This window comes from Eriocheir sinensis, chromosome 39, assembly GCF_024679095.1.
Source record: "Eriocheir sinensis breed Jianghai 21 chromosome 39, ASM2467909v1, whole genome shotgun sequence".
NCBI lineage: Eukaryota > Metazoa > Arthropoda > Malacostraca > Decapoda > Varunidae > Eriocheir > Eriocheir sinensis.
In genome coordinates, this window is record NC_066547.1 from 15,395,427 (window position 1) to 15,416,213 (window position 20,787).

Consider the following 20,787-nt stretch of genomic DNA (forward strand, 5'->3'; position numbering starts at 1 on the left):
ATTTTACGAATCTCTTGGTGGGCCATCTTTCACTGTTGCACACTCCTCAGCCACTTGTTTACATACAGCCGTTCGGTACCCACGTACCCACGCTCGTACTCACAACCGTTTTCCATTCATAAGGACAACCAACAATTAACTCGCTCCCGGTTAGGCATACGGGGAACCGCGGTTTCCCATAACCCCAATGGTTGAACACTGCCTTTTAAGGCAGCACGCATGACGCCGACGGTAGGTAGACGTGACCCGTACATGTCAAAACAGCGTGAAACTCGTGGTGGTAAAGCGCGAAAGTCGTGATGGTAAGAATTTAGGACTAAGCGATAAACTCGAGGATCGCGAAACTCGGATAGCGCGAAACTCGGGAGGGTGCTGTATGTATATAATTTTTCTGCGTCCAGTATTATTGCAAACGCAGGGATCCTATACAGCTTGAAGATTCGGGTTAGATCGCTAGGGTAAATTTATTATTTTTTATACATACATGCATTGATGCATACATATACATACATTGTATATTTTAGAAGTTTGTTGGTAGCATATAAGTGCAGCATAAATCTGGGAGATTTAAATAAACTTAAAAGTACTAATTTTACATGTTACTTGAGCGAACATTACTTTTGAAATCTTGTTCATTTCTGTAATTTGGACTGCAAAAATTTACCCTCGAAACAACACTACTTACTTTAGAACTACATGTTCTGATAAAAAAAAGTAATATACTGGTAAGGAAAAAAAATGTTATATTCATATAACATGTATAATCTTCGTTTATACAGGCTGCTGCTGTAATGCATATTTTTTACAAGATACACGGAAACTGGGTCAGGTATTTAATGAATACTAATAATAATGTAGGATACTCACTGAGCACAGCTGAAAAAAAAATTGTTGTTAATGAACCAGCCCACCATCTCACCTGGCAGCGAGTCCCATGCAGTGGCCCTGTGAGCGATAATAAATAAATAAATAAATAAATAAATATATATATATATATATATATATGTATATATATATTTATATATATATATATATATATATATATATATATATATATATATATATATATATATATATATATATATATATATATACACACACACACACCCACACACACACAGACACACACACACATATATATATATATATATATATATATATATATATATATATATATATATATATATATATATATATATATATATATATATATATATATATATATATATATATATATATATATATATATATATATATATATATATATATATATATATATATATATATATATATATATATATATATATATATATATATATATGTTTTCACAGTTTTTTTTGTATATATCCATCGGTCTTGCAAGATTTGCACATTCATCAAGACAGATACATGTCTTATGATATATTCAATAAATTTGTTTAAAGGTAGAGGCGAGGTCTAGTTTTTTGTTCTCCCCAGCGTGCGTCGGGCTGGCTAGCGTGTATTCCTCCGCGGGAGAGTCAGGCCGACCCGTCAGTAGTAAACAGAAGGCGTGGGGAGGTGGACGCCCGCCAGCCGCTCGCTTGTCCCCCCTGCCCTCCTACCTCGGACATGACTTCTCCTGCTCCTACGGCGTGATTTTTTTTCCTGCCGATTTCCAAGATGACCTCGCCGGAGTTCCAGTTCATCCCTCCGCCTGAAGCCCCCGTGTTTAAGCCGACGTGGGAGGAGTTTCAGGACGCCCTGGGATACATTAACAAGATACGGCCCATCGCGGAGCAGTCCGGGATCTGTAAAATAATCCCCCCGCCGGTAATAGCGTCGCACTGGCTCATTTATGTGTTTATTGTGTTCAGCAGGTTTCCTCGCGTGTCTGTGTCACAAGTTTCGTGTGTTGAGTCAGCTGGATAGGGTGGAAAAAGGGTGCTAACAAACAAGTGCTCGCCCCTGCCGAAGGCGTGCACGGAGGAACGTCTTCCCGTTGTGGCGAGGGGCGCGTCCTCCACCTACCCACGCTCGCTGTCTTAGTAAAGGGCGAGGAGGAATAAATCTTTAGCTGGGGTGGTGGCTTGTGTGAAATAATCAGCAATTTTGCCTGAGAAGTAACGTATGCTTGCCCCGCATATGCGTGAGGGAGGTGACGTGCACGCGTCTGTGGAGGATATGGCGACCCGGGGCTGGGCCTCTCATAACTTATTCGCCTTTCCCCTGGTGTTTCCCAGGTCATTGGAGTTATAAAGTAGGATCGTAGGGCTATTCGAATGCTAAGCTTCGGTGAAGACCGGTTGGGCGTGTGAGATATATACGTAAAGCTACACTAAAAACGTGATGGAACCACTGGATTTTAAAGACGCGACTCCTTTACACTGCAGGATACAGGTGGATGATATGGTGATAAGGTGTGGCTCATTGTAGTTAGCCATCCTTTAGCCGCATCTAGATAGTTCTAGTGAATTGCAATAACAACAACAACACAATGCTTTTTCGGTGCTTATGTCGCGTCTGGCATCAAAGGTTGATTTCATTACATGACCAAACAATGTTCTACGAGTATTATGCATTTAAAAGGTTTCACTACGTGTTATTGAACATCCTGCAAATCTTAGTGTTGGATGATGGTAATATCAATTACATTGGTGGGCCTATGTGAGAGGGTGGCGACCCCTGCATATCGCAGCATAGTAACCGGAATGGGAGGGGTAAGCATAGGGAGGGGAAGGGTGTATAGGGGAGTAGACCAACTTTGCATGGACTAATGAAGGTTAGCTAAGGTTGTTTAGGAGGATATGGGTGAAGGCACGTTAGGGAGGGTCATGGAGTAGATGTGGGTGGAAGCCATTTTGTCTCTTTTCAGAAACACTTCCCAATTTTTTTTTTGTATGCATCATATTCTTTGTTTCTGATATACTTGTCTTTTCTTCATTATATTTGTATTTATATATCATAACTGATGTTGACTGTACTTTTTTACTATACTGTCATGTAACCTAATGCAGTGTGGCATATATATATATATATATATATATATATATATATATATATATATATATATATATATATATATATATATATATATATATATAGTTTTATCCCTTAGTATTATGTAAGTGAATAATATCATGAGCAACAAATTTTGCATAGGTATATGGAGATGAATGTCAGTTGGTTCCAAATGATTACAAGATAGATATGCCTATGAGCATTTAGCTCCCTAGTTCTTTGTATTAACTAATTACTTCAGTGTATTATTATTGCTGTGACTATAACAAATATGTCACTTGAAACATCTAAATGGAGAAGTTAAACAATTACATTTTGTAGAATAAGATCAGTTGTTCTTGGAATATATTATCAGTTGTATAAGAAGAAGAAACTCGCCTCCCAATTATGTGTATGGTATATAACAGTAAATAACATACTTTCCAGGACTGGCAGCCTCCCTTTGCTGTTGATGTTGATAACTTCAAGTTCACACCACGTATCCAGAGGCTCAATGAGCTTGAGGCTCACACACGGATCAAGCTAAACTTTTTGGACCAAATTGCTAAATTCTGGGAACTGCAAGGTTCCTCTCTGAAAATACCTGTTGTTGAGAGAAAAGCACTGGACCTGTACTCTTTGCATAGAAATGTCTGGACAGAAGGTAAGAATTAAATATTAAGCATTATGTTGCCCTCACCCTTGCCCTTGGCCTGCTATAACAATCAGTGGCAATAATTGATATGTTGAGACTAGCACTGCTCTTTTACTTCAGTTATATATTTGTTGCTAAACATTGAATTTGGCATATCCTGTAAGTTTTGGTAAGTTTTCTTTTGGGACTCCTGATACCATTATAAACTCTTTGGATGAAAAACTTCTTCATAAACATCTATTCAGTATGTTTCAGATTGTTAAAATAGGGGTGCATAAATCATCAATGGGATTATGGTACTGTTTTGCTTTTTATTTCTGTAGAAAAAAACTATTTTTTGCCTGGTTAAAAGATCAAGCAAGGTAAATGAATAAAAAAAAATGTTATCACCTGCTGACTTTAAAACACTGACTCTTTGGTGCTAGTATAGTATGCGGTCTACCGCGGTGTGTGCTAGTATAGTATGCGGTCTGCCACGGTGTCAAACAATATAGCGTGCGGTCTACCTCATTTACTAGTATAGTATGCGGTCTACCGGGGTTATCTAACATTATAGCATGCAATCTACCTTATCTACAATAAATTTCTATAAATAGTAAATAGCTTGCTTCGTCAATCTGAATGGGGTTATCGTTTGTTCCAACCATCTTCTCTCATCGTTCATGAGAAACTATGGCTCCACACACCTTGCGGCACATATTGTACCAGTCAGTTATTGTATTTTTAGATTTTCCTGTTAGAGTCACTGCTGTGGTCATGGGTATATCCATGACAAAGAAAAAAAATCAATGAGGCTCAGCTTGCAGTTTAATTTGTTGTTTATGTCCGTATAATGGAAAAATTGGTTTCCTTTACGAACTGAACGTGAAGTTTGACACCCCTTTCGAGGACAACGAAGTACAGGCCTGAATTGTCCACCTCTGTCACACTTTCGTTTTTCATGCATGATTGCACCGCATCGATGGCAGGGATCTGCTTCGTGTTGTGTATCCAGCAGATTGTTATCTTGTAAAGATGCGACTGCTGTTTCCTCTGTCAAGATGGCACGTCTATAAAAACCTTTCAGCAACATTTCAATGTAGGGTATCCAGCTGATATTAATGGTTTGAGGCCAAGGAGGATTCTGATTTGGGTCCTTGGGAGCTCCATTTGCTTCCTTTTATGTGGACAGGTGAGATCAGGTGAGGTGAGGTAAACCGCAAGTGGACAGGTGAGGCGAGGTGAAGTAGACTGCAGGTGGACGGCACAAGAGGTGATGTGATGTCATGGTAGAACTCATACCGTGGTAGACCGCATACTATACTAGCACCGACTGTTTAATGCCTTGTAATGGCATACAATATCTGCCTAAGTTTTACCATTCTGCTATATGCTGGTAAGGTGTTCATAAGGAACTTGTCAAAGAAGTTTTTAATGATGTGGCAGCAGCCTGAAGGAATTTTGTTCAAATTTCTTTTCTGGCCATAGGTATGTCTTGTTTTGTAAGCAAGGCTTTTTCACCTGCTGTACAAAAAGTTTGCGGTTCCTGATCTTTGTTTGGAACAGTAACATTGTGAAAAGAGGCTCTTAAGAATATGGTCCATAGCACATGTTTTTGAATGGTCTTGGGGCTAATATGATCTACATAGCTAATACTATCAATATTTAGCAACATGAAGTCATTAACCAAGTGTACCCATCAGGAAAGCTATGTTCCCTACTATTTGTGGGGAATGTCTGGTCGATTTAGAAAAAAAACTATAAACAGATGAGCATTTTCATTTATTCAGTGTTTTATCCATCTTTCTGTCTGTCTCCGAGATCATGTCCCTTAACAGAAACTTTCCCCAAGGCGTATCTACTCAAGGAAAGGCTTATGACTGAAGGGATGAGTTTGAGCATTAGCCCGGGAGGAGTGCTGACACATAAAATCCCCACAACAACTTCAAATTGAGCCTTGGAAAGTCAGGCCGTAAAATTCATCACCTGTCTTTTAGGGGTTAAAGGCTTGTACTGGAATGTAATTGTCTTCTTCAGTGATTACCTTTATCTGATTTGGGAATGTTGGTGCTTTTCCTGGTAACCCTAAGAATTTTAAATTATAATGTTTCACAAAACTATGAAATCAACCTATGCTGTCATTAGATTATTTTCCCCCACTCTCTTCAAGATCTGAGAAGTTTTCATGAAGGCTATTTGGTTTGCCATGCAACAAGCTCATATCCACTGAAAGATTCTTATGTACCACAATTATGTTCTCTAACCACACATTTAAAGCTTTTCCTGGCTTTGAAAGTTCTTTATTATGAACTGGCTCAACAAGAAAACTACCTCTTATCACAACTTCAACAACAATGAAAAAACAATTGTGCTGGATTTATTATTTGCATATTGGTAGAAGACTTCTGTAAGTGACATGCTGCTTTGGCTGGGGGGAATTTTATTTTGAGTTCTTGGAGTCGTAACATCACTAATCTAGCTATGTAGGGCAGTGAAATAATTTGTATAATGATGATTGCACACATGAAGTTAATACAAGGACTGATCCAGCAAGTGGTCTAGTTTAGCCTTTTTAAGAACCATTACCAGATTGCATGCCATGCAGAGGCACAAATTTTTGATGTTAGGGTGGTTGGCTGGCCAGTGAGTAACAGACTCTCCAGACTGCAATTGAATTGCAATGTTGATCTTTTTTTGTTACATCATGTATTTTCAATGTACATTAATGAGTTTGTGTACAGTGTAACTATGAAGTACATCATAGAGTAGCTATTCACCAAGCGTGTTCGGTGCGCATGGTGAGGAATCGAATATCCCTCCTCGCGCACTCTGTATCTCAAAAACTATTCATCACAACTAAAAACCAAAAAACACCATTGGAAAGAAGAGGCCAAGATCTATAGGATTCAGTTATGTATGCCTCTCTTGCGAACATTCATGCCTGTTCAGGGGATGTTGCCTGTGAACACTTTTGTCAGTGCATCTGCAATGGTCTGCCATATTGAGGCATCTGTGGACATCTTTCTATGAGGTGCTGGCAAAGTACTCGTCCGTAAATTTCCCACGCTAGGCTGATATGATTTTCCACCAAATTTAGTGGAAAACCCACTCAATTGGCAATCCTGTGTTGTGAGAAATAGTGTTGGAACACTCATATGCGGGAGATTTGAGTGCAGCTGGAGCTCGCAGCGAGCGTTTAGCACTACCAGCAAATGCGCTACCGCTCGCTGCGAGTGTTTAGCATTGAAAGGGTTACTTTTGACATCACTATTTTACGCTGATAGTATACCATCAGTTAGGTCAAGATGTTGATATATTAGTTTATAAATAGTAACAAATTAATTAATCAAAAAGATATTTTTACCAAATTTATTGAGTTGCTCCATAAATAAATACAAAACATTAAATTGTTTTACTTAATTGGTTGGCAAATACAGTAGGACCCCGTGACTATAGTCGGTCCAAATTAGCTTGGCCAATTTGCACCGAGAAGCCCCTCCCCCATTCTGGCTAAGCTCGGCCCCCCTTTCACCTGATTGGCTGTTGATAACATCATAGATTGTATCAAAGACACGAACCAAATATATATGATTGAGATAATCTAGCTTCTTTCATGATTGAAAATATTCGAAACTTAATTGAATAACGACACTACTTAAACAATCAGTGACATCACCTAAGAAACAAAGTACAATCATAATACTACAAGTTTTCAAGGGAGAACTGGCCCTGCAAAACGATCACTGAAGGCAATGATAGTAGGCTATCTATAAAGTAATGCACACTTTCCGTCATTATCTCCTATATAGCTCATTCACATAGGCATACCAAATATAATCACATAAAAAAATATATTCTATAATAACTGAATACAGGTAGGAATCATTGTATTAAGGAATAAGATATGTATCTGTGGCTTGGAGGCGACAGGTGAGCCCACGTATATGCGCTCAGCGCAAGCCACAGATCTGAAACTTATTCCTCAATACAGCGATTCCTACTTGTAGCTGTAGAATATATTTTTGTGATTTTTCTAACTAGTGATTTCAAGTCTAGCAATAGGATAGAAACAGTCCCCAGTTTCATAACTAATGATCAAAGCCACTGGACTACCAAAAATATTCCCATTGGCTGGGAGGATTGAGTGAGCAAATTGTGTCAATATGGCCCAAGGAGAGGTGTGAGAAGTTACATGGGAAGGGTGGGCACCTGCTCGTGAAGTTCAGTTGACCTGTTGGCCACATGATGTGTAATGTTACACGATAGAGGTAATAGTCTTGCCAAGATTGTGCCAAACTACCCGCTGAATCGGGTGGGAGTGGGGTGGGGGGTAGTGAATGTAAACAAAATGCTGAAAACAGGTGACATAGTTATAAGTGGTGGTGGCATATAGTGTGATAAAATACTATAGTTATGATTTGCTTGGGTTTAGCAGTTATTAGTAATACATGGAGGTGGGTTTCAAGTTTTAACACATTTGAGGGTAAAATTTCGAATTTTGTAGATGCCTCTTGAACATCCGCAGTTTATGCGCATCTCTGGGGGTCCTATAACCATGTACCCACAGATAAGCAGGCCAACTGTACCTTTCTTTATCCCTGTGCTCACTTTTTCTCTTCATAACTCTCCGATGCACATATTATCTGTCTGCCCTCTCCCTCTATATTCTCATGCTTACAAATAACCATTCTTAAGTACTACCCCTTCCAGAACCTACACTGTTGGGTTCTCTGCCCTAACTCTGTATAGGTTTGCAAAATCAGTAGTCTGCTCGCCTGGCCTCTTTTCCTCTCAATTACTATTACCTTACTCTTGCCTAGATATAATTTTAACTTTCCCCTTACATATTGTCAGATTCATTCATGATCCGCAACATCCTCTTGTTTTCTGCCAGCAACACTTATCATTAGTAATTAAACCTGTTGCCAGGCACTGCTCCATACTGATTATTTTAAGCCTTGCACCTAAGTACTCTACTCTGGCTTCCATTTCCCTCGTACAATAATCCATGTAAATATTAAACAACCATGGTGACATTACACACCTGTGCCTGACCCACACCAATGCCAAAACTCTAACTTGGCTCCCTGTTCATGTACACAAAGGGACTTGCATCATATGAAAAACTAATCCCCTCAACTAAATGCCTTCCCACACCATAAATTCTAGAATATCCAGTTTTCATTACCTGTTTAAAAAAAAATTATCGAAAGAAACATGCATTAGTAAGTTATTCACAGTAAAATGGTGCATAAGCACTTTGGGAATTGAAGAGTAGCAGATGCTGCCCATGCTCCCTATCCTTTCTTTACACACCAGCTCATTTGATATTTTGATTACCCAACTTTTATAGAAAGATACATGCATTTGTAAGTAATTCGCAGTAAAGTGCCCAAAGATTTGAAAATATAAGTTGCTCACCACATCCTACATAATTATGTACAGAAATAATCATGAGCTCTGTATCCAACCAGAAGGCCTTAGGGCCCCCATGCTTGGATTATAATTTTTTCCTATATTAAAGCTGCATAATTTGTTTTGTGTTTGGTGTGGTGGTAGTGATGGGAAGGCCAACCCCATAAGTTAGCAATACAGGGGTCCTCGGGTTACGATGCAACCCCATAAATTATTTAAAAAATCCTTGTTTCGACTTATGACATTTGTGTTGTAATTACAAACTTCACGTGTGAATGAGTCCGCGACTGCGGCATAATTTAAGGTGTGGTCAGTCACACACGTTAGTTTCTCAGGAATTTTTCACCAAAATTATTAACCAACAAATTTCTGCCACGAATTTACCGAGTTTGGTCACATGGAGGACTGTTGCATTCTGGGAAATATCAGCTGAAAGCAAAACAAACAATGAATCCAGACGTTGCAGCGGTTGCTTTGTGGTGTTTGTTGAAGAAAAAGAATGAAATGAAAAGAAAGTGCCTGTGAACTCATGATTGGTTGGCTCATAGACAAAGGTAGAGCGTGTGTTACAGGTTGCAACCGTGAAATGCTACAAGAACTTAGCAATGAGGACCCAGACACGTTGAGACAGTGGCTACGCTTGGACAAGACTTTGAGGCCAAGACCTACTCAGCCTTGTTACTCCAAGCTTATCTAGCTTTGTGGAACTCATTGTGGTACTGGAATAGACATACGAATAGCTATTAGACCGATCAGCTGACATGCTCTTCTTTTTCTTGTGACCACAACTTGCCTACCTCTTGAGAAAATAACCAACTTGCTGGTGGCCGAGATCCTGATAGATTTTCGCTATATTTCCCATGAAATGCAGCCAACTTTGAATCTCTGCACAAAATTCCAGAGAAATTAGCTTGTGTGACCATTCTGTCATGCGGTGCTTGACCAAAAAAGAAGGCAAGCTCATTTCCCACTGAATGCCATTTTGATTTGTTGTGCTTTTGCTCTCCTTGGTTTGTGTTCTTTTTTCATGACTTTTGGCCTTCATTATGTCTCCGAAGCATTAGGCAGACTCTTCTGATGGCAATTCTTTGAAGAAAAGGAAAACCATCACCTTGAAAGCGAAATTAGATATTCTGAAACAATCGGAAAAGGGAGAAACAGCGACGAACATTGGTTGTGTGAGGGTTGGGGCTGACAGTTCCTTCTAAAAAAGGGTGTGTTTCCACTTACATACAAAATCAGGTTACGGCGTGTCGCAGGAACGAAACTCCAACATAAGTCGAGGACCCCCTGTATTAGTTAAGTTGATCGGGGGTCTCCCATTTGTGCCAACTTAATTAAAGAGGTAACACTGTTGGCAATATACAACATAACCCTTAAACGACAGGTATTGTTTTCACCAAATGGTCCCTAGATACAGGTAAAAACACCTGCCACTGTTTTGTTGTTTATTCATATTGTACGAAGCGTCTTAACTCACTGAACACAGCGGTGAAATTCAAATTGCGATAAGTTGTGTAATAGTTATGGTATAGCATGTGAAAGGTAGCTGTGTGTTACTGGCACGAAACACTGCTCTGGGTAGCATAGAGAGGGCCTCCGCCCATGCTGCACATGTCAACACATGCTTCACACTTCCTCCCTTTCACTACTGAATGTCAATAATATAAATACACTGAAATAATTTATAATTTAGACAACATCTACTTTACTCACTCACTTTCAGTCCTCCTCAGAGCTGGGTGTTTCAGTCATGGCAACACACACCTTACGCATAGCCTTCTTACTCTGCATTGTTGTGATGTAAGCACTTGCTGGGCTAGAGTTTAGTACAGATGGTGGAGTAACATCATCAGTCTCTTAATCACTCCCACTACTGCTACCACTGCTCACAATGTATTCATCACAGCCATCATTGCTCTCAGAATAATCTTCACTTTCTAGCCTGTCCTTTCCTCCTGATGTGTTACTGTGTTTCCCTGTGTTTTCCCAAGAGGTGCTGGCTGTGGACTCCAGGGCTCAGTGAGAAATGATCTTATTTCAAATCCATGAGGCCAGATATGCTGGCAGATAGCCACCAAATTTGATCAAAACATTCAAATTAGTGATGTGAAAGAGTCTGATTAAATAAACGATGGCCACCTGTGTGGATCGTGCCAGGTTTGATAAAATAAAAGATGGCTGTTGTTTAAGGGTTAAGTGCAGGCTAAAAGGTATTATTTGTGATGGGTAGAACAGCACTGGCCAGCATGGTAACTAGTGGTAGAGACAGGCATTGGCAAAAGGCTTTTGGTAGCTGTGATGACAATGAAATATTATACTGTTTTGGATGAGAGGGCAGGAGTGGATGGTGCTCATTTACTCCACTAGTAAGGCTATGGTGGAGGAGGGAGGGTAAATAAAGTGAAAGGCAGAAGTGGGAGGAGGGTGATTGGCATGAGTCAACTGACACCATGCTCCGCTTGAAATTGTCAATGGGAAGAAAAATCATTGAAGCATATTTTGGCATTGGGTAAGTAAAGGAAGAATAGTAAATAGTTATCTTTGTTATGGTGAATTTTCATTGCATTAATGCTTTTAAAGCAGATGTTGCCTCTATCTAGTTATACTACCTGTCCAGGATAGGAGGGTGCTTGGTGACAGTGTGACTTCCCTCACTGAGGCTTTCACAGTTTTCAGTTGTTTATTTGGTCTGGGTATCATCAATAAACATAAAAACAGATTTTCAAGCAGGATGAATACAGAAAAGTGATAAGATGTCAGAATGCTAAACAGAATGTACTCCCATGGCATCTAAAACATCCTCCTTGCACCACCACCCAGGAAACGGATAACCTTAGAAATGCATCAGACAAATGCTGGTTTTGTAATTTTTTTTAAGGCACTATCCTTCTAACATTACAGGTGAAGGAGAGTCAGGAATGTGTGGGGTATGTGAGACCTTTAACTGACCATTTTAATATTGCATATTTTGATCATGGACTTTACCACTTTCCACATCCTCTGCTCTCAGGTTCCACAAAGTTTTTTTTTTTTTTTTTCACAATTTATTCAGAAATGCTGACGTCCCATTAAACTTGTGTTTCTGATTGTTTAGAACACAGTATACAGATAGTGTAAGCAAAATGTGTACATTGTGCTGTCATTAAAGTGAAACCATTTAAAGATTGCAAAAAATTGAAGTTGTAACAACCATCCCCACATGGAAACCAAAAATTATATGAAGGTCAGTAATAACAAAGTTAGATAAAATGATACAGAAGTGGACTTCCATTCAATTTTTGCTTCTTTTTATTATTTTTTATATGACAAGTGAAGATTAATTTCATCAGAGGATTGGAAGTCAAGGTGATGGACATAATGAGGTTGTAGGTCAGAAAAGCATAGAATGCGTGGAGTGTATGGTAGTGTAGCAAGTTAAAAGTTCTTTCTTATCTTGGGAAGGATTTCTTGAAGAAGTAATGCAAAGATTTGGATGTACAAGAGATATTTGTGAAGAAATTTTGCTTAAGGTTTTTCAGTTTGGTGTTTAGATTCTTATCTAACAAATACCATTGTAGTGAGAAGTTAAAATCTTAATATATCTCTTTTGTTTAAGTTGTTTAATTCTTCAAATCAGTGAAGCATAATAATGATTGTGTAAATATTTTTAATGCAGGTGGTAATGAACAAGTCTCCAAGGAGCGAAAATGGAACAGAATAGCATCTCGCATGGGATTTCCTTCAAACAAAAACCTTGGAGCCCTGTTGAAAGCACATTATGAGAGGATTCTGCAGCCTTTTGACATTTTTAACAAAGGCAAATTAGTACCCCAAGTGGTAAGTTACACTGGTGTTTAAGGAATACATATTTAAATATTTTATAATTGCTCTTCCATAAGCATAAACACTAAAAACATTATTTGTTCAAGCCAAGCATAACTGTCAAACCAGTAAGCTTTACAAAAAATACTTGAGCATGCTAAAGTAGTAGCTTTGCATATTTTCCAACAAATGAGTGCTCTAAAGAGTTACAGAACACAATGAGGAAATTGTAAAAGTTAGAGATATTTATAACCTTGCCTTAACAAGAGATCAATTTATCTGCAAACCATAGAAAACAGAGGTGAAGGAGGAAGATGTTGATACAGTGGACAAGGACTACAAGCCTCACAAAATACCAAGCCGTATGGCAGGAAAGATCCCAGAAAGTGAAAAGAATGGCCGCCGCTCACGTCGCCATCCTGATCTCTCAGATGCCAAAACTGACACCCAGGTTGGTTTTGGCTCTGAGGATGAGGTTAGTATTGGTTAGGGTGTCTTTGCACTGACTGTGGATGCCTTAGTTTGCATTACTTCCTTCCTCTATTATCAAAGCCTTATTAGTACTGACAAGCATGTTGTAGCTGGGAATGATGCTGTAGTGCTCAGTACTATTCAGTTTTGCTTGTAGTTACAAATTAGTTGTCTCCATTTTGTTCAGTGTTCATTTGTCAATTAATTTATTTAATTTCTTCTGTTGTCTAATCTGTATCCTAATTTGTGTAGACTCATTATATCTTTGTGCTGTTGTTTTCAGTTTATTGCATCCATGAATTCCTGATACCAAGAATATCCTTGGTGGAGAAAACTATATTTGTGACTCATCATTTTCATTGTAGAGCTCTAGACGTGACCATCTTAAAGGTGTAATGCAAATGCTATTAAAAATCGTTGCTTTATTTTTTAGCAGTTACTTTTATCAAAATGTACTGGTTATATTTCCTACTTCATTACTCATTGATTGGTCCTCATCATGGCTGAACAATATAAAACAAACTGCATCACTTTTGCTAGTGCATTGTTATTGTGCATTTCAAGGAACTGCAAAATCCAAATGGGAAGCCTTTTTTATTCTGATCTGTTTCCTCTTTATTTCTTTGCATGTGCTTTCACTGAAGTTGGGATACATGATGTCTATAGTCTATCGATATTAACTTGAGCCCTTGGGTGTGACTCAGGGATTCCCCACGAGACCGTGCTGGTGCCACATAACTCCATTACTCTCCTCAGAGAGGGTCACTACGTCTCTCTCTTTTGCATGGCTGTGCAGGGTGCGAGAGTGAGATCTACTTGAGTTGTCCATTGTGTGAGTCGCGCCCAAGGGCTCAAGTTAAAATCGATAGACTATAGTATGCAGGGTTGCAGAGTTCTATTTCAAGCTAAAATTTCCGCAGTATATGTAAATCCCCAGGAATAACGACTTGAAAATTCTAGCAATTTTAATCACTTGCTTAGTTAGAGAGGAGTACAACAGCACCTGGAGATTACTCCTATTTAATTCCTTAGATTTGTACCTTTTAAAACTGTAAGAGTGAATGATGTATTGGAAAAGGATGAGAAAACGAGTAACTACTTTGGAAAATGACTGTCTAGTAAGGGAATGGGTGAGTTTGAAGACATAGTGTCTTATGGCCATAATTTTGTATTATAGGAAGATGGGAAAGGCAGCAAGGAACTTAAGAGGCTTCAGTTTTATGGTGCTGGACCCAAGATGGCTGGCTTTGACAAGTCTTCGCCCGAGGATACGGGAAAGACACGTGGAAAGAAAGTTGATTATTCAGACCATGACCCAGTGAGTAATATGGGTTGCTCAATTCTTAAGCTGGTCTAGTCCCTTTCCCAATCCTTTTTAAACTTAACTGTAGTGGTCATTTTATAATGCCATCATAGTGCCTTCATGGTTCTTGTTGAAATTACTCTCTTCCTATATTTAAGTGTATCTGGTGGCATGAATGTGTTAGTTAAGAGACACCTCAAAAGTTTTCCTGGCAGCTTACTAGTAACACATTGCACCTGGACTGATGAGACATTTCTGCATGAACAGTTTCTTCTTGATCTATTAACAAATGAAGCTACATCATAGTTGAATGCAACCACTCTTCCTGTATTAATATCTAATTATATTTGGACCTTGCAACCTTGCGTGTAGATGATGATAAAATAAAAAACTGGTCTTATAAGTTTTCTTGTTTTAATATGGAATTTCGTCCATTACACTCAGCTGGCAAAATACATCTGCCTCAACTGTGGACGGGGGGATGCTGAGGACCAAATGCTTCTATGTGATGGGTGTGATGACTCTTACCACATCTTCTGTCTGGTACCACCCCTTCTGGATATACCAAAAGGTCTGTAGGCTGTGCTAGGAAGCCTGTCTTTGTGCTATTTTTGTACTTATTTGTTTAGTCTGTATTGCATTTCCCATGGATAACTTCTCTGCAGTGTTTTGATTTTGTTATTTATTTTTTTGGACTTGTTTTAACTCTTAAACGATGGCTATCATTGATTTAATAAAAGCTGCTGCAGTCCCCCCAGCCAGCCATCATTGATTTAATCAGACTTGCGCACCACTAATGTGAAATGTTCTGCATAAATTTCACGGGTTCTGTGACTTGTATGGCAGCATATCTGACCCTTGTGGATGTGAAATAATGTCATTAGTTCTGAGCCACCATGGAAGCCACACCAAACCTTGCTTGGGAAAATACAGGAAAACACAGTGACGAGTTACGAGAAAAGGACAAGACAGAGTGATGATTATTCTGAGTATAATGACAGCAGTAAAAATACATTGTGAGTATTGTATTTGCTGGCGTCGAAGAAGCACTTTCCTTCTCAAAATGGCAAAAAAAATTTGCATGCGTCTTGGATGCTGAATGTCGCATTATCTGTAATGGTAACCTAGGCCGATGGGAAGTGTACAGAAATGATAAAATGTTAAAGGGCTGTGATGGTCTAGCAGAACCTACTCACCCTGGTAGTATCATTCGATGATGAGAAAACACTTACTGCAGTCGTTCTGCTGTTCTGGCATTGGTCTGGGTATTGGTCTAGGCCATGGTGTGGGAGTCATTAACTCCAGGGTGTTTTTTGTATTGTCATTTGTATGGTTTGTCATGTCATGTCATGATAATTGAAAAAAGTTGTAGTGAAACTGGTAACACATGTAGTATGGTATCCAGTGATAGTATGAGGTATAACCACACACTCCTACCAAGTCTTGGTTAGGTGCTGCTAGTTAAATGAAGACTCACTGTGTTTTGCACCAACCCTGGTGCTATGCTCATTACTAAACAGAAACAATACAGTGGTAGGCCAGCAGCCTGGTAGTATGACTCACTTGTGTTTAGTGAGTTAAGATGCTTCATATACTATGAATAACAAAAGAAAAATAGCAACTCTTTTTTATGTTGCTTAAAGAACATCTTATGAAAACAATACCTGTCGCATAAGTTTTAAGGAGTACATTGCTATATATAATTTGGGATTAAGTTACTTGAATATTATGATAATTCAGCTGTTATCAATATTTATTTTTTCTTATATGGGTCTTTTTTTATTAGATATTAGATATTAGAGTAATTTATTACAAATTAAATGTGTGATTTTCTTAAGTTTTTAACTGAATTGATTGTAAATTATTGCAGGAGACTGGAGGTGCCCCAAATGTGTGGCAGTTGAGGTCAGCAAGCCTGTTGAAGCTTTTGGTTTTGAGCAGGCCCAGAAAGAATACACTCTTCAGTCTTTTGGAGAAATGGCTGACAAATTTAAACAAGACTACTTCAATATGCCAGTACATGTGAGTAATTTGCTTCCTGTAGCAAACTATCATGATTATTATCTGTGCCAGGGTCACTCTCAGCGGTTAGGTTAATTTTTTTGGTTAAGAGGCCCTACTTGGCACACTTCTTCTGGACCTATGATACACCCATACCCTGTTATTGTGTCCTTGACTCACTCAGGCGTGCAGTGCAGTAGTGCCAACACAACTGTCCCCTTTCTCTAAGGTGGCTAGGGTCGGTGCCTCTTTTACGAAGTGGAGCAGGACTGAAGTTTTGGTTTACTCACGTCCTCATATGAGAGTGGCTTCTGATTGTCCCTTGAGGTTGTACATGCACACTTACAGGAGAGAGAGAGAGAGAGAGAGAGAGAGAGAGAGAGAGAGAGAGAGAGAGAGAGAGAGAGAGAGAGAGAGAATCACCCATCTCTACTCAAGTGAAGTGAGGTCATATGTTATTGCAAGCACAGTAGCTTGCTCACTCTTCATTGTTTTATATATTGTTTTGAAAACTCAGTGGGAGGAACAGTGGAAAATCAGTGCTGTTCTTGCTTGTACTTTTCTTCCTTAGAACATTTATTTTCATATTTTCACATTTCAAATGTCACCTAATTTTTTCACTAATTTCCTAACAGATTTTCATGTACCTGTTGTTTCCTCTTTTCTAGGTTTCTTCACTCTTTACAAACTTTCATATTTATTGCTTTTTAGTAATGTCTCTACCGTGATGCATTGTTAGACTTAATGGTTGCCTCAGTTATAGTTATTTAGCTCCTAATATTTAGGGGATATTTTTCTCATGTTTCCCAGAACTGATGCTTTACCAGTCCATCTTTTCATGATGGATTAGTAACTATCATTAGCATATTCAACTTTAGAAGATGAATTTAATAGTGACACATTTTACATGTATAAACACAGCCTTTCATCCTCTTTTGTCATTATTCATTCATGAGCATAGTGTAAAATCTGACAAATATTGGTATTTAATCATTTGATACGTTTCCAACACAGCTGATTCCTACTGACATGGAAGAACGAGAGTTTTGGCGCATTGTTTCCTCCATTGATGAGGATGTAACTGTGGAGTATGGAGCTGACCTGCACACCATGGATCATGGTTCAGGTTTCCCAACCAAGAATTCCAAGAACCTTCTGCCTGCAGATCAGGTATGCACATACAAAGTTATTGTGAACAACTGAAAGTAAATTACCATCCTACATCACAAAGTGATAAGGCCCATTCTTATACTGCTCATTAAAACAGATATAAGCATCACATGAGAGAATATCATGTGAATGTTCTGTATGTAAGAGAATGATGATCCTGTAAAATGAAAGGAATATTGAATTTTGTTGGAAAGTTTGAGGAGCAAGGTACTGGATCATGCAAGGACATGTGGGTGGATAAGAAAAGATCCAGATCTTTAATCACTTTTATTTAATCTTAAAGTAAATAACATCAGAATATATAGACTTGAATAACTATCGGGTTTGCAATGATAAATGACTATGTACTTTCATTCCTCAGGAATATGCCAGCAGCAGTTGGAATCTAAACAATCTACCAGTGCTGGAGGGCTCTGTCCTGGGTCACATCAACTGTGATATCTCTGGCATGAAGGTGCCCTGGATGTATGTGGGGATGTGCTTCTCAACCTTTTGTTGGCACAATGAAGACCATTGGAGTTATTCCATCAACTACTTACACTGGTTAGCAAAAATGGTTAATTTCTGTTAATGAATAATTTTAAATGTGATGCTTTGTGACAGTAATAGGGGTAATCAGACTCTCTTGATGTGCCTTCATGAGATGACCGCATTAGTACACCACATTTTGAGTGAAGATTTTTTTTTTTTTTTTTTTTTTTTTTTGTGTGTGTGTGTGTGTGTGTGTGTGTGGTGGAACTGAAGGGGAAGGCAGGTACCTTTGGTACTTTGTTTTTACAGGCCTTCTTTATCCTTCTTTATCTTTTTTTATCCTTTTATCTTTAGGCACAGGATGCTATTAGTTTTGCATGATCTAGTGTCCTGTGTGCCTCCAGGAATGAGCACTGCTAGCTGCCAGTGGCCCCTCTGGGGGTGGATGAAAAGTGGCTACATAGGGGCAGAGGGGGGGGTCTCCATCTGTCCCAGGGAAAGGGAGGAGGAGGAGGGGGGAGCTCCTCAGGGTGGCTTGCATGAATGTGAATGAAATTAATGTGGAAAGGAAGAGATGGGAGATGATAAACAAAGTCTAGAAAGGAAAGATTGATGTGTTGGTTGTGAGACACATTTGTGTGGGAGTGATGGCACGGAGAGGCTGTGGGAGGGTGTAGATGGGGGGAATAGAATGGGCAGGGGTAGAGGGGGAAGAGAGAGAAGGATGTGCATTATTTGCCTCCCCATGAGTGTGGGCAGGAGTGGATGGGCATGGGTGGCGTGGCTTGAGTATTGTGTGGATGACGGGGAAGATAGGGATATTAAAGTATGCATGGGTGGTGTCAGTAAATAAGACCTAGAAATTGACCATGCATCCTGAGTTGTTTTTGTTAGAGACAACCTTGAGTGGAGGTGACCAAACAGGTGTTCACAAATCTTGTAGCTATAGTATGTTGATGTATCCCAGTGGAAGGTACTTGGTATGGGAAAGGTGCCTGCATGGAGGCTTACTTGGTATGGGGTCATAGGGTAGGTGAGGCAACATGCCTAACACCTTCCCCCCTTGTGTGTGCCCCCATTGATTGATTGATTGATTAGTTGATTCACATTCATACTTTCAGGGGTGAACCAAAGACATGGTATGGCGTACCTGGTGGAATGGCAGAGCAGTTTGAGGAGGCTATGAAGAATGCTGCCCCAGAACTGTTCCATGCACAACCAGATTTGCTCCATCAGCTAGTCACTATCATGAACCCAAACATTCTTATGAAAGCAGGTACAGGAAGAGAGAAAATTTCATGTCACTGAGAAGATTTGCTTTAATTTTAGCTCCTTTGATATTTTTTTTATATATTTCTCCATTATTAATATTTAACATATATACCAATAACCATAATATATACTTATTTTATATGCAGGTGTGCCAATAGTACGAACAGATCAGCATGCAGGAGAGTTTGTCATCACCTTCCCCAGGTCATACCATGCCGGCTTCAATCAGGGTTACAACTTTGCTGAAGCTGTTAACTTTGCCCCACCAGACTGGGTAAGCATCCATTGTCTTATTAGCCTTATTATGATTTTTTCCTTCAGTTAATGGAATGTTGGGGCAATAAATAAGATGAAAATCTTATTTTAAAAATTATTAGCTGTAACCATTCATCTTTGGATTTGTGTTTATGAAGGTATTTATGTATCTATTTCATCATACACATCAGGTTATGCTAGAATGAACATGATTGGTTCTAGAGCATCATTTGTTATAGCTTACATTCATTCTAGCATAAATTGAGTTTATGGGCAATCCATTCCAGACTCACAACCAACACTAAAGCTACCACCCAACATGGTAAAGAATTATTTGAATAATTGTTTTTTTCTACCTCAAGAAATACTCTTTCTTTGTCATATTTGTTTTCTACTATGCTCATAATCTTCCAGAAAACCAAAGGGAATAGCATAGATATTTTATTTCAACAAGGGGGAAAGTAGCAATGAAATGTGAAAACCCACACAACACTAGACAAAATCATTGTAAGGCCACCACAGCTAAAATCCAACAGAAGTATTCACACTCTATCTTCTGGTGGAGTTTTGTTGCCATCAACCCTCCATAGGGTCACTAAAAGACAGGTGAAAATATATATATATATATATATATATATATATATATATATATATATATATATATATATATATATATATATATATATATATATATATATATATATATATATATATATATATATATATATATATATATATATATATATATATATATATATATATATATATATATATATATATATATATATATATATCAGCCACAGATACATCCTTCGGGAAGCGGAGTCTTATTATAAATAACAGCACCAGCACGGAGTAGAACATCTTTTTATTGTTGTTGCAACGTTTCGGAGAGACTTTCTCCATCATCAGGCATAACTGTGATTAATTAAGAACGAGAAAACTACATGTAAAAATTGTATAAAATATGTTCGTAAAATATAAAACAAAAGACTAAAAAGTGAACATATAATAAATTCAACACATAAGATAG

General features: G+C 38.5%; 1 protein-coding gene across 3 annotated transcripts in view; it reads left to right on the plus strand.

Annotated features, from left to right (window-relative positions):
- Positions 1-20,787, plus strand: part of LOC127009062 (lysine-specific demethylase 5A-like) — a 57,088-nt gene that overhangs the window by 1,889 nt on the left and 34,412 nt on the right. The window contains exons 1-11 of one of the 3 annotated variants that reach the window (XM_050881778.1): positions 1,506-1,791; positions 3,406-3,622; positions 12,666-12,826; positions 13,104-13,286; positions 14,460-14,600; positions 15,030-15,156; positions 16,456-16,607; positions 17,601-17,756; positions 18,118-18,299; positions 19,349-19,503; positions 19,646-19,773. In XM_050881778.1, the coding sequence (XP_050737735.1) occupies positions 1,642-1,791; positions 3,406-3,622; positions 12,666-12,826; positions 13,104-13,286; positions 14,460-14,600; positions 15,030-15,156; positions 16,456-16,607; positions 17,601-17,756; positions 18,118-18,299; positions 19,349-19,503; positions 19,646-19,773 (1,752 nt within the window). In that variant the 5' untranslated portion in view covers positions 1,506-1,641. Of the gene's footprint in view, positions 1-1,505; positions 1,792-3,405; positions 3,623-12,665; positions 12,827-13,103; positions 13,287-14,459; positions 14,601-15,029; positions 15,157-16,455; positions 16,608-17,600; positions 17,757-18,117; positions 18,300-19,348; positions 19,504-19,645; positions 19,774-20,787 lie in introns of those variants that run through there. The other 2 variants (XM_050881779.1, XM_050881780.1) reach the window with 2 other exon arrangements.